The 15,444-nt window shown below is 29.1% G+C and overlaps 1 protein-coding gene across 9 annotated transcripts in view; it reads right to left on the bottom strand.

Annotated features, from left to right (window-relative positions):
- LOC148281517 (UNC93-like protein) overlaps positions 1–15,444 on the bottom strand; it is a 96,329-nt gene that overhangs the window by 24,656 nt on the left and 56,229 nt on the right. The window contains exon 6 of one of the 9 annotated variants that reach the window (XM_088226598.1): positions 5,280–5,338. The exons of the other annotated variants lie outside the window; for them this stretch is intronic. Within the exon in view, the coding sequence (XP_088082724.1) occupies positions 5,310–5,338 (29 nt within the window). The 3' untranslated portion in view covers positions 5,280–5,309. Of the gene's footprint in view, positions 1–5,279; positions 5,339–15,444 lie in introns of those variants that run through there. 9 annotated transcript variants of the gene reach the window in all.

Below are 15,444 nucleotides of genomic sequence, written 5' to 3'. Positions count from 1 at the left end.
AGTTGATTGGATGCAAAACAAATGAAAAAATCGTGGCCTTAGGGGACCGAAAAAGCATCATTTTGGTCGAACTTTTGCCTACAATATCCCATGCCTCACGAGGTGTAGATTATGGTTATTTACTTATAATTTCGTCAAAATGACCAAAGTAAGTTGCATAAATAATGTTAAACAGCCGTTTTGCAAATTTGACAAAATCTCAGATTTATTTAAACTTTTTTAACTTTACTTTTGCGCAGCTAACTTTTAAGTCTCAAAAGTACAAACCGTGACAAATCATTTGAAGGCATATTCATTAAAATTTAAGATTTCATCGAACTTCCACCTAAAGCGTAAGACTGATCACCTTACCTTAATGTAACACATGATCGAAAAACGCTACATTTGGTTTACCAATGCCGTGCCCGATGCATCTCTGGATGCGGAAATGGGAATGGTGATGATTATGTGTCTCTCTTAACAATTTTATTCTCAAATATACTTTGTTTTAGCCGGTTATATTATTTTCTCCACCTTTTTTATAAAAAAAGGACGTCTTATTTGTTTTTTTTTTACTTCAAACTTATCTTGTCTTTTTATTCAAACACCCTAATCCCTTATCATCCACTAAAGCCTGCCTAAAATGACCGGCTTTAAATTTTCGGGGCACTATCCCTTGTCTTTAAATGACATATTTACCCTTCTTTGAAAGAAAAAGAGTTCAGATTTGTAGGATCATAACGGGATGGTTCATTTTTCAAAGCGAAATAAGATTTCCCTTAGTGATGCGCGTAACAATCGAATAATTTTAATATTTTTAAAACTAATTTAACCGATTATAGCCGTCATCGTCAAAGGTTATAGATTGGAATCGATTACAAGACAGCTGTATAAGACAAATAAGGTAGGTAGATTGTTTAAGAAAATACATAAATGAACAGAAAAATATAAAAGGAAAACTAATGACACCCACTAAACCATGAAACCGGCTTGTAAGAAGGTTTTTTTTTCCTTTACAAATAAAAAAGTTATAGAAATTATGTAAATTTGAAAAGTAATATAAACATTATTAAGAACATTTATTTATGTAAAATAGAAGCATTTAGGATGCTATTGCAAAATTATTCACACATATTCATAATTCGATTAGACAAATAATTAAATTGTATGGGTATATTTATTGGCTTAAAAAAAGCATTCTATAGAGTATCACACAATAAACTTATATCAAAATTTAAAGATGTGGAAATGGGTGGCAAAACCATTGAATGGCCAACAAGTTATATATTCCAACGACCTCAAATGGTAAAAATAAAATATACATAAAGCCAAATAGGGACTTGTGATTTAAGAATACCTCAAGGTACGGTGATAGATTCGCTTTTATTTATTCTCTATGTCAATGACATATTTTGTCAAAATTTAAATTAAAAAATTATATCATATGCCGATGATATGGATGTTTTAGTTAAGGGAGTTAACTGGAACTAAGTAAATTTAGTTGCTAATGACGTTATAAATAAATTAAAATTATGGTTTGACCAAAATTTATTATCTTTAAATACGGAAAAAACAAAAAAAAAACTTATTTTTTATTAACAAAACAAATTTAGATTCAGCAGTAAAAATAATTATTCACTAAAGCAATTGCAATAAAACTAACTGCGATTTAACATGTTCAGTACTTGATACAACAGATACAATTTAATATCTTGGTGTATACATAGACCAAAACTTAAAATGGAAAGACCATATTAGTGAACTAGTTAAACGTATTAGAAAATGCGTAAACATAATATGTATTAATTGTTATTTATATTATTTATAAGATTAAGGAAAACATTAAAAATTAACAATATAAAAATAGTTTATTACTAAGTTGTACAATTTTTGTAACAATATGGTAGTGAAAGATGGGGTGGTGCATATGCCAATATATTAAACCCTCTTAAAATAGTACAAAGATTATTTATTAAAGTAATTCTAAAGAAACCCTCAACATTCAATACGGAAAGTAGATATAAAATATTTAAGGTTCATACAGTAGACACTCATAAAATAAATTTCGTTAAACAAAGGTATAATGAAGAAAAAGTAAAAGAATCTGAGATGAATGAGATGAACCAAAATAATATTAAAATTTCTAAATTCCTCACAAGTCATGGTCAAAATAGCTTTGTCTTCAAAGGTGTAGAAAATTATAATAATCTCCTCAATGAACTAAAAACAATTTAAAATAAAATATCAAAAAATGAATTTAAAGTAGATTTAAAGAAATTTTTTGAACACGTTTAAAAACTGCATTGAATGTTAATTAGTATGAACGTATTATTATTTTATCTTATTTTCTTTATACATTCTTTAAAAAAAATTGGGATTGTATAATGAAGTGTTCTCTGTCCATACTTGTTTAAAAACGTCTTTTGGCACTGACAAGCCTTACGTTGTGCTAGCCTTGTATTTATGATAAATTCAGTAAAGTCAAAAGAACCCAACAGAATATAAACTCTCGTTCAGCAACACAAATAAACTGTATTGTCCCATTTGTATCAACCGCCTTTGGTAAAAAGCAGTGTAATGTAATTGCTCCAAAAACATTTAATGATTTATTGCCAAATATAAAAGACTCAAAATGAAAAACAAATTTTTAAATAAAAAAAAACTGCACATATAAATAGTGTAGCGAGAGATTTTTTGAAAAATATATGTAAATCAAAACACGTAGTACTTTATATAATTGGTACACGTATTATTTATATTTTTATGTATTTCATTGCTTTATATTTGTTGTTTACTATATAATATACTTTATTATTTATGTTTAAGTAAAATGTATTCTTGGCACATATATATACTTTATATTTGTATAATAACGATTTTTAATTTCTTACATTTGATTAGCTAGGCATTTATAATTAAGAAGTTTTAGTTTTTCTTTTTTATGTTATTGTTTTATTAGTATAGGACTACTTACGCTCTAAAGATAAAAATCTCTATCTAAAAACAGGCTGTGCCATGTTAGATGGAGACTATCATAAACAGAGAACACACTGTGCTTTCATTTTACATTAATTGGTTTTATATAGATTCCCTGTTATTAAGTATGTATATTTTTTTTTTGCAATAAATTTATAAAAAAAATATAAATATATATACCTTTTCTTGTAGGTACTTTCAAAACTATACCTAGAAACATATTTGAGCCATACAATAGCATTTACGGACAGGCACCCCTGCTTTTCAAAAAGTTTGGGTATCTCTTCTTTATCAATTCTAGCTGATCTTTAGATAGATTTTAGAGCCGAGTTTTATTAAAATTAAACTTTATTAAAATTGGTTTTACAAAATGCGCTCCTACTGATAATATCATACGTAATAATTGATTCCGCTCATGATTGATTTATAAGTCTAAATGTTTTTATAGGAAGAAAATATTTTTTTCTAAACATGCCTTCTATGTCTGTCTTTAATCTTTTACATTTTTGAGTTATATGTAATATTGGAAAAATAATGATTTATTGTTTTCGTAATTGAAATAAAGCGTCTAATAAACAATCATTTCAAAAAACATATTTGTGTGTACGCGGAAAATCTATATAAAACCCTTAAATCAATGTTTTAATTCATTTTTTTAAAAATCGCATACAAAATTTCAACTTATTTGTCAAAATGTTTTTAGTTTTCTAATATTACTTACATTTTTAACTAGGAAATGGGTACAAAGAACGCGATCATTAAAATGGTTTTCAGTTATACACATAAAGTGTTTTCACTGCAATATTTCACTTCATTTCAACTTCCTAAAATTACACGAAGTTGTGTGATCAAGATACAATTTTGTGCGATTTTCAAATGAAGTACCCTATGCATCGTCAGGTGCAGATTTGGGTTTAATTATGATAATGGAATATGTAGGTATTTTCAGCTAAACTTTATGTAAATACATATTTTATGCACATATACATTAAATCTTTTTTGTTTATCAATAGATCAACTGTTGTATGTTCTCATAACTGGTTATAAGTAAGTCGTATCCATCAGTCAATTTTGCGCATCACTAATTTGGCTTATGTTATCCTCCCTTTTGTAGAGAAAAGTTTTGGGGCTCATCAATCAGTACACAACTGCTAATGATGTTCCCGCAAAGATTTTTTTTCACCCTAATTCGAGATAATCTGTTGAAGTATTCTAAATAACAAGAAAAACATTAATCTGCTCTCCATTTTTAAAACCTTATTAAATTTATTTCAAATGGGCTGTTTTCACAAACGATTTTTCATTTAATAAATTTTGTGCAATTTTTAAAATTATTTAATTCAAAAATATAAGAAACATAACAACAATAATCGTGGTTTATTAACAAAAATAACAATAACTTTATCTACTACAGTTGGGTAAAAGATTTCTCTAGATCATGTCTAGTCTGCCAAACTAGTTACAAACTTATTTCATTTAAATTATTTATTGACAATTCTTGATGGAATTTCACTAAAATGATGTAATAACTTATATGTAAATAAAGCGCTTTTACCCTCTAATTGGTCAAAATAATTAAGTGGAAGTGTTCCAAGTATTTTTTAAATTAATAACTTATATGTAAATATAAGTTATTACATTATTCGTTACAATCTGTTTTAAGGCAGACATTTTAATGCAAAATAAACAATAATATTACTCCCTACTAGTTACTTTACTAAACAGTTATACAATACTAAGTTATACCTTTTATTATATAAGAATGTTTTTGAATAAATGTTCCAATGTTTTTGTTATTTTTAAAACCTTGATAGCAATAAAAATATTTTGACGCCTACAAACAAAAGTAAAGTAAATCACACTAGTCATGAAGGAGTTGTATTGAATTTAAAATTAAAATTTGTATAAATAAGCAGGATTTTTATAGAAAAAAATATTTATCCTTGCTATCCGAACAGTTAATCTGACGCCAACAGCAATAAATATGTTTTTTATTATATTGTATAGAGTCGGTATTTTACGGCCGGTGTTTTTTTATGAAAAAAAATCAGTCGGTTATTGGCAGTGAGCTGGAGTGCACGCGTGTAAAACGATTGGCGTATTTATGATTTCTATAACAGGGATAAATGATATTTTTATTATAATGACAACTTTTTTTTCTTAAATCGATATATACATACATATACGTATAGTTTTACTCTAAACAACTATAAAGAAAGCGCTAGAACCTAAATTTCAAATAATTATTACAATTTAATCCAATTGTACCTAAATAGGTACAGTTTGTAAATAAAAAGGTTTTATATGCTTTATTTTTTTGTATAATTTCGTTTGAAAGAAGAAAAAAAGGAAGGCTAATCTGGGGTTTCTCCATGTGCATCCGCTAAAGAAAACAAAAAACAAAATCTTTCAAAAAAAAATCAAAACCAGTGGAATTATGCGGAACGGCTTTTCACGGGAATAATTTTTTTCTTCTTTTTTTTTGCATGGTATTTATTTTTATAAATGTAGAAAACTAGATTGACCTACAATTTTGGTTTACTTGTCAATATTGTATTTCATTTTGTTTAAATGGTTGTTGTTTTCTTTTAATAAATAAAGTTAATTATGAAAAAACGAACTATTAAACAGTATGTCTCCTTTTTTTAGATGTCTAAACTTCAGAATATTTTGTATTTTGTTACACGATGTTCCATCACCACGCAAAAATGATTTTTTTACCACAGCCTTTTAAGAATTAAATGAGAAAATATCTTATAAAATATTGTTCCATAGTTGTTTTATTTGAGAAATTTGACCAAATAGTTCATTCCGTACCAAATTGCTCATTCAAAATTATATTTGCTTATCTTATTTTGTGGGGATTCTGGCACGCATAACGACCTCGCTGCTATTTTATTTGCACCAAATTAGACGCACTGGAATGCATAATGAAGAAAAATTCTCCATTCCGTGAAATTGAGTTTCTGCTTTCTCCTAGCAACTACCCTTTATTGTTTGCAAAAAATAAACTTTAATCTTGCACTGCAATTCGTAAGGAGATGTAAGCTCCTCAGCGGAATATATTATAAAGAAAATTGACCTAACATAACACCACGAATTTCGTTATTTTGTCGGAAAAGTAAGCGTGTTAAGTAAGAATATTGGTTCGTTTAAAGGAGATTAAAAAAAATATCAAAATGTCTTATTCTTCTAATCTTACATTTTCTTATAATTTTTTTATATATTTTTACTGTAATAATTTTTGTATAAAGTCTTATAATTTTGTCAAGTAAGCCAAGCTTGCTGATTTTTACAATGCAAAACATTTTAATTACGCTACTAATAATATTTTTCGAAATGAACTGCCCCTCAACAAATTAATCCTCTATTACAACAGTTAAGGCAACACACTTTCAAAACAACATACGAGTAGTTCATTTGCAAACATACTTTACAATATCATAATTTTTAAATTGTGTAATTTACTTATTTTTAATTTAATTTTCAATATCTACACTTCTTCATGGACCAGGTGGATTTATCAACAATATTTTGAGTTTGTCCAAATTTTCGTTGATAAGAAATCTCACCCGCATAAACAAAGGTTTCAGCTCTTTAACTTCACAAACATCAATAGATGACAGAATTGACGGAATATAGATGTTCAAATATGGGCAGAATGGTGAATGTTACACAGTGTGTAAAGTGGCCACTCAAACCAGCCATTGACAGGTTATAAGCCCTATAGATGCCTGTAGATGCCTGTAGATGCCCTGTAGATGCCTGTTGTATTATGTTAATAATTGTACATGTTTAACAAAAATCTCTTGAACTTAATTCAATCAACACTAAATAACACCCGAGTCGAGTAAATTTGGTGAAAGTTTAAAGTTAATCAACTATAATAGCATTCAATTTTGGTGAGTAATTTATTTTTACAGATTGGATAAACAATTCACTTGGTTTAATAATAATAAAACGGAGAAGTCAAGTTCGATAAACTTTTCAAATTATTCATCGCCACCGTCCCCGATTCAGAATGCGTGTAGAATATTCAACGAGTTTTACTCTTAAACTTTAAACTAATGAGAAAAGATGAATTCCACACCGCGAACACTTAAAATTCTTTTCTAAGCGACGAATTATATAATTAATTGCGCAAAAGTTATCGATTTTTTTTTGTAGATCTCTCGTGTTAACTGCAGTATAAAAACTTTTTCAATATTCTTAATAATTGTGTCGGTGGATATCAAAATTGGTTAAATCCAAAATTGGTAAAAAAACATTTTTTGTGGAAACACGATTAAAAGTTTAGTTTTACATAGAATCTATATTTCAAAAATGGGAAAATCTATTTTAATACCATAATAATTGTTTTTAGAAGTTGGATTTTTTATCAAAATCGGCAACATCCACTCAACAACACTCAATAACACTCAAATAACACAATAACATTCAAAACGATTAATTGTATTTATTTTTTACTTTGTAAAAGTGACAACCCTGACACAGACATTCAATGACAGATTAGATCAAAACTGGTTAAATCCACGAATTAATTTTATCAAAACTAGTTAAATCCATTCCGATATATATAAAATGAGTTACATCCAAATTATAAACAAGTTTTACACGAAAACTAAGTCTAATCGATCAAATCAAATAACGTATAATACTTTTATTACCTACGTCAGACCTACATATAGTCTAAATAACCATTTAGTCGAATAGCAATAATCAGTTTCAGAAAAGTGTTCTTTGTAAAAAAATGCTTAGTCTGGATATATCCATTTTTGATGTTAACCGACACAATTATTTGTTAAGGAATTAATATTTCGTTTTATTTAAAATGATTAAATTGATAATCTTGCTATATTTCATCAAAACTCAGCATGTAAAAACATATTTTTAGATCAACCGAGCTGTTTTTGAACCAAATTATTGTCGAACTTTTAAGGTATTTTTTTTTTTTTTAATTTAAAGCTTTTTCAGTAAACAAACAACGCTTGAAATCATGACCATCATAATTTCCTTTCCGCACCTAACGGTGCATAGGACACTGCATTGGAACAGCAATTGTAGCGTATCTGGATCATTTTCGTTATATTTAGGTAATGAGATCAGTCTTGCGCTTCAGCTGCCATTACAGGCGCTATGAAATATTCTAGCGTAAGAACAACTCTTTAAATATTTTATGTCAACTATGTCGAATCAAACCCGAGCATGGTATATAGTTAAATTAACAATGTTTTGAGTATGTCCAAATGTTTGTAGACAGGCTGAATTTCCTCCCCGAAGATTTATTTAGATCTACATTTGTTAAAATAGAGAAGAAAAACATTTTTGACAAATGAATATGGAAGTCTAGGCATTTGTAGGGTTTGTGACTTTTTATTGGTTAAACTTCCATTTTCCCTTTTTAAAAGTGTTTTCCTTTTCTGTTGTAACAAATTAAGATCTTAATATCTCTCAAGGGAGGAAATTCAGCCTGTCTACAATAAAATTAAGGAAATAAATTGTGTTACTAAATTTGCTGGTGTGTTAAAAGTGTTTCTTATCAATAAATGGTTCAATATTTTAAATTAATATTTTGAAGATATAATATAATAAATTAAAATGTATTTAATATATGTAATTAATGTAAGGAATATACACCATAATCTTGTGCAAAGTTTTAGTTGTTTGTTTTTTCCTAAACTTTTTCATTTATTTGTTTTTTACTTTAATTAATTTATTATTGTTATTTCTATTTTTTAATTAATTTTTATTCTTTTTTTTAGTTTTAGTTAGACTGTAAGAAATAGTGGCAATTAGTCCACCATTTAACTGTGTCAACCTTTGTTATTATTTTTGTATCATTATACATGTGAACATACTTGTAAGGTTATAACACTAAACACCCAGGTAAAATTACACTGTAAATTTTCTGATCTCCCCGATAATTAAACCTGGAACCTTTTTTGCGCGAGGCAAGTGCATTACAAGTGCAAGTCGCCAACTCATCAGTTATCAATTATTCAATTGTAATATACGTGAAGGTAAGATGATCAGTCTTCCGAATATAAATAAAATACGAATTTATATTTTTACGGCAAAGCAATAATCCAATTTGTGATAGTGGCACGTGACTACATGTGATGTCACATGCTATGTTTACTGCTTTCTCACTCACTCGGGGCTATTTCCAATTTTCTATTCTTGTCGCAAGTTTTCGGTAACCTAGTTCTAATTGGCCAATAAAATAAGTTGGGGACATATTATCACGTACTTCATCAATAATTCTACTTCCGACAAAGGTTAGATTTCTAATTATTTTAAATTTTATTAGCTTTATTAAGTTTTAAACCTGTCGTACAAAAATATTGCATCTGTAAGATTTTCACTCGATGATGCAAGGAACTCCTACCCTACCCTACTCATTTTCTTCAACAATCTAACAGATGAAAAAAAAAAACAATTTTTAAGTTTTGTTTTTGCTACTTACACATGCATTTGCTAATTATACATAAAATATGATCCCATCCTGTTTCTTTAAAATCCCAGCAGTATTTTTACACTTTAAAACGACACAAGGTGGCATAGTTTAATTCGGATCGGGAGTTGCGTACTGAGCGACGTCTACAAAGAATTAATGGTCAAAACGTAAAACTATTATTTTAAGAGTAGTTTAGTCGCCTTTTGTTTGATGCGCGTATGCGGTTTCTGGATTACTTTAATTTTATGTGTCAAAAATAAACTTTTCACAATGGAATATTATTTATCTTGGCCATCGTTTCCATGACAACTTTTGGGTAAAACTACGAAAAAAGGAAATGGTTAAGGGATTGATCCGCCGCTTGTTCTACTGTTTTTGGTTTTTGCTTACAGTATATAAAATTCCAGGTTCGTTTCTTGGTACGGTCAACGTAAAATAGTCGCTGTAATAGCACGTGTAACGGTTTCACCTTTCCTCCAAATATATTTTAAAACATGTTAATGTGCTCTGATTGAAGTATCAATCCACCATGAAAAAATGAGCATATTATTTATTGTTTCAGCATTTACTTTGTGGAAAAACATTTTAAATTTATTTAAAATAAAACACTTAGTAAATTTACCAAACAAGAGTTTAATACATTTAAACACAAGTTTCGGATAGTCAGTATTATCCATCCTCAGGTGTAATTTAAAACTTATTGTATACGTGTTTCAATGTATTAAACTCTTGTTTGATAAATTTACAAAGTTTTTTATTTTAAATAAATAGAAAATAACCAGTCCACAAAAAAGTCCTGTTTTCGGCCTTTATGTATAAAACGAATGAAGGAATTGTATAAATAAGGAGAAAAGTAAGCTTAATGGCATCGAAATACGATCTCTTAGGCGTATGTGAGGTAAAGCTTTGTACAATAGGTGCAGAAATGTCGAAATGCGCGTTAACCAAGTCTGACGCAAACATTATCGACAAAAACAATCTGCGTTGGTTTGGACATGTAAAGTGAATGGATAGAAAAAGAACGGCCAAGGAACTTACAATGCACATGTTCGTGAATGCAGAAAACGAGAAAAACCGAGAAAGACATGGCATCTTAAATTGAACCAATTACTTATTTAAAGATGAAAATGTCAAAAGTCGGAACAATCGTGCGTGCATAAGAAGATGGCACTAAATATATATATTAAGTTGCATTATATTCTTTATACTTACCACTACGGGGATACTTAGTGATTATTTGTTAATTTTTTTATTATCACTTTTTTTGTTGCTTATCCAATTTTCAAAATACAATAGGCAAAATAGTGGGTTAATTTTTAGGGGGCTTTCTCATAAACCTGGCAGAAAGTTACGGCCAAGCATAGTGATAGAATACGGATGGGAATATCACCCTTATTACAGGGATGTAAGTAGGATGTAATAAGTATGGTATTTTCATCATTACCCCACCACTATGCCTAGGCGTAACTTTTTCATATAGTTTATAACTCGTTGAAAATAATTACCAAAATTGAAATATTTGGGTAAATTATAAAAACGCTAATGCATATATTTTAAAAATAATGAATAATAATGATAATAAGCAAGGCCCTAGGTATGATTGTTTTTTTAACGTATAACATAAAGGTAGCAATAATATTTTGTTTATAGTAAACTATACTTCTTTTTCTTTGCGTTCATATTTTAAAAATATTTCAATACTATATGACAGAAGTAACGCCCTGCCCTCTCTGCCTATATATTCCGCAGCATTATATCGATACGTGTACAAGCAGTTTTATAAATTCACTTTTGCAATTCCAAATTTTAGCCATTCGATTGCATAACGTATGTATGTTTGTAAGTATACCCAGGTAAAGTATACTGTTACAACAACACTAATTTAGACAAAGTTTTGTCGTTAAAGTGGAATGAAGTTCTTTTGTTTTGAAAGTCAAATAAAATAAATACCGTCAACTTGGACTTATATTTTTAAATGGGGATATTTCCATTAAATTTTCAAAGAAAATATCCCAGGGAAAGGAATACACTTTTTTATTGCTATTCGTGTCATCATATATTAAAATTTTGTATTATTTACATACAAGTTAGTACCTCCTTTACGCCTTAAAAAAATCTTTCGATTTCAATGTTAATATTTTTTTGAAGAAATATTTTCTCTAGCTGAAAGGCTTGTCTACACGAAGAAAAGAAAGGATAAGAAAAAAAGTAATTAATAATACACCACATCACCCAGACCAATACAAAAAAAAAATGTAGGATGTTTCATGTGATTCAGTCAGTTAAATCTCACGCAGATCAATAAAGGTTTCAGCTTTTGGGCTCTTAAATCAGCCAATTACAAGTCATCAGTCCCGTAATTGCATATACTTATGTATTTTCTTGACAAAAATGTTTCCTCTTTGTTGCAACAAATTTAGGTCTTATTAATTATTTACGATTTATGTGTTAATTTTTTAACAAAGACACTATAGTTTAATTCCATTTCTTACAAAAAGATTTTTATCAATAAAATTGTCAGCATTTTAAGAAATATTTTTGAGGTATCATAAAACATTGAAAATAACCTAGTCGGAAAATTTCTGACACGTTTTACTTCGCTATTTAAAGTCAGCAAAAATAGTGTTCAAATTCTTCTTATATTATGCTTTTCATGTTCGATGTATCTGAAATTCTAGAACGTAATTTTCAAAGCGCATGCTGCCATAAAACTGTTTTGATTTTATCATCTTTAAACATAACCTGCTCGTAAAACAAATTCGCCATTTTCTTTATAATATTCACGAAATAATACACTCTTTTCAACGTTATCTAAAGTAACGAAATTCTAAGCTACGTATTTTTATTTTTAACTTAGAACTACTTTGTAAAATTACTGTCAACATCTTGTCTGAATAAGTTTACGTTCGTATTATTTTTGTAAGTTTATTTTGGAGGAAAACAAACATCTGCCATTGAAATAATACGAACTCTAGAGGTAAATATATAAGTTTTACAAAACGTCAAAACTCACATTGAGGAAAGTAAAATACAATGCGATTGAATCATAAAAAAACTAAGAAATAGCGTTTTTTAAAGAAATAAAGAAATGTGCATTTAATTTTTTTTACGCAATATGCATACAACGCAACAGAGAAACTACAATATCTTAAACTAAAAAGAGATGAAACCATTATTTTATGGGTGAGATTTAGGTTCAAATGTGTGTAAAGACAATATCGGGTCATAAACTTGATAAATGCCAAGATTTCTCTATGTAGTATTTCATTAATGTTGATAAATTACCCAGAGAGAAAATCTCAGAACTTTTTAACAATGATTTGGAGACACTCAAAATATTGTTGATGATTCCTTAATCTCATGTATTCCAGTATAAAAAAATGTATTTCTAAAACGAGTCAGTTTTTTCACCATGATACGAAATGCCGATAAAATTGGCATTGAAAATGTCCTTAGGCGATTGTTATGAATCGTAACATTCATTTTTGTGTGTAAGTTGGTAGAGTATTTTTTATTTAACCGCATTTTTTTCAAAAAATTTAACTGAGGAGAATTTTCTTCGTGAACAATAAATTATAAATAGTTCCCCTTACACTGAATTTATGTGTTTTTATCGTGTAAATATTATGGCAAGGAGCCAAAATACTTAACTATAGCAGTAAAGGTTCTTTTATTATGTTGTTATTGAAATAATTTGAATATTATTTTTGCGGAAAAACTTTCGCTTAAAACTATTAAATAATAATGAAAAGTGTATAAAAAGAACGTTAACTCGTCCATTTTTTTTTCAATTATAAAAATATCAATAAAAAAAATTAAATTAAATTCTATGTGATTATCGTATAAAAGCATAGACGGAGAACATTTAAAAAAGGGAAATAGGAAGTCTTGGCATTTACAGAGCTTATAACCCGTCGTTGGCTGCTGACTTAAGTAGCTACTTTTTACACAGTGTAACCTTTTTTTAATAATTCTATATAATGATCAATGCAATATATTGCATTGATCATTATATAGATATATAGCGTATACGCTTTAGTGTCACTGCAATAAGTAAAGATCTACTTAAACAGTAATACTGGATAAGCACTCACTATCCTGCTTTTGTTTAAACATGCATATATCTTTAATACTTCCATCTGTTAAATTTTTGTGAAGTTAAATAACTGAAACCTTTATTGATGCGCGTGAGATTAATCCATGGGAGTGAAAGTTCAGTGATTTACGACACCTACAAGTACCAAATAATTTTACCTGAAATATGGGGCGACGACTAAAGAAGCAACTCAGCGTTATCTATTGAATACTATTTATATTCAAATGCATTTAAGACATTAATTCAATTACAGAATCAGATCACATATTTCAGTGCAACATCCTGGAGTAAATTAACTTTATTTCCGCCATGGAGAGATAAAAAAAAGGCATGCGGATTATAAAAGGACCACAGGGCGTGGTTACATCAGTCAGCTCTAGTCAGTCCTTTCCGGCATGTAGTCCAAGTACAGTCAATCGTTATCGACATTACTTGCGCAACATAACTAAAATAATAATGTATTCATCATTGAATAAATACACGCAGTGTACATCAACATCGATCCTTCTGTTAATCGACAATTGGGGTAGGAGCTCCAACTTTAACAACAAAGGAAATCCTATAAATCTGACCATATTATTTGACCCATTATTTCACCTACAAGACAACGATTGATATATATTAGGTAAATGTGTGGTTGAACTATCAATAGTTAATCAATAACTATAGAGCAACGATTGCCAAAACATCGTAACCGACAAAAAACAATATTTTACAAGAGAAAATTGCGTTTTAATGAACAAAAAATATACTTTGAGAAATTCCAACTATTTATTTTATGAATATAAATATTTTATTTTATTTAGTTAAATCTAAAAGAAAAAATAATTAATACTTTAGCGGATTAATTGTTTAAAACAACATCTTCCAGCCAATTAAGAATCAGTCTGGTTTAATAACTAATAACTCTTAATAGAGTCGGTCAAAAACTTGTACTAAAAAACAAAATACACATAAAAAAACTGATTAATTAAAAATTACACCTATTTTTTTAATTTTCACAAACAAACTTTATTGAAAGTACATAATGTTTTATACTTTAAAATATGAGGAATTTGGAATCAGATTATGAGTTTGAAAGAAGAGAGAAAGAAGAATCAAGGAAAGAAAAGGATGGAAAGAAAGGAAAATATATTTTTTTAATACGATAAATGGAGAAAGGTGAGGGCCCCAAGAATATATAGTTTAATGTGTCAGGCGTTTACCAATTAGAGGTTTTTAAAATGAGGAGAATGCTGAGAATCCTGTGGACAGATTGAGTGACCTACGTGAAGGTGTTGAGACGAGCCAGTGCCAAAAAAGAACTACTGTCCTCAATAAAACTGAGAAAACTCGCATATCTGGGCCATATCATGCGCGGAACCAAATATACGCTTCTACAGCTGATTATGATGGGAAAGACCGAGGGAAAGCGTGGAGTTGGAAAGCGACAGATGTCTTAGCTGAGAATCATCCGCGACTGGACGGGAGTGCGCGGGGTTGAGGCGCTGTTTCAGTTGGCGCAGGACCGGAATGCCTACTCTAGAGTGATCGCCAACGTCGGGGAGACCTGATATAGCACGGAAAGAATAAGAGAAGTCAGGCGTTTCTTGAAGATCACCAGAAAAAATGCATTTTTTCTATGAAGAGGTAGCTCATTCTAAAGTCTAACACCTTGAACAGAAAAGGTATTGCTGATGAATGATGTGCTATGTCGAGGAATGGAAAGTGTTTTCTCTTAAGAAGAGCGAAGCGAAAAGCCATGATCAGAAAGATAAATGAAAATCTCAGCAATATATTTTGAGGCGCAAAAATTGTGAATATAAAGAAATGATTGAAGTGATCAACAAAATAAATATGAAATTTATGTTTTGTGGTTATTAAATAAAAAACAACTTTGTGTTTAGTCTTTTTTTTTCTACCGACCAGTTTCAAAGCAACACAAACATATTTATCA

The sequence above is a fragment of the Micrasema longulum genome, unplaced genomic scaffold (genome assembly GCF_059751315.1).
Source record: "Micrasema longulum isolate JH-2025_06_02 unplaced genomic scaffold, ASM5975131v1 h1tg000444l, whole genome shotgun sequence".
Taxonomy (NCBI): Eukaryota; Metazoa; Arthropoda; class Insecta; order Trichoptera; family Brachycentridae; genus Micrasema; species Micrasema longulum.
Note: the sequence above shows the minus strand (reverse complement) of the source record. Positions and strands in the feature narration are given on the sequence as shown.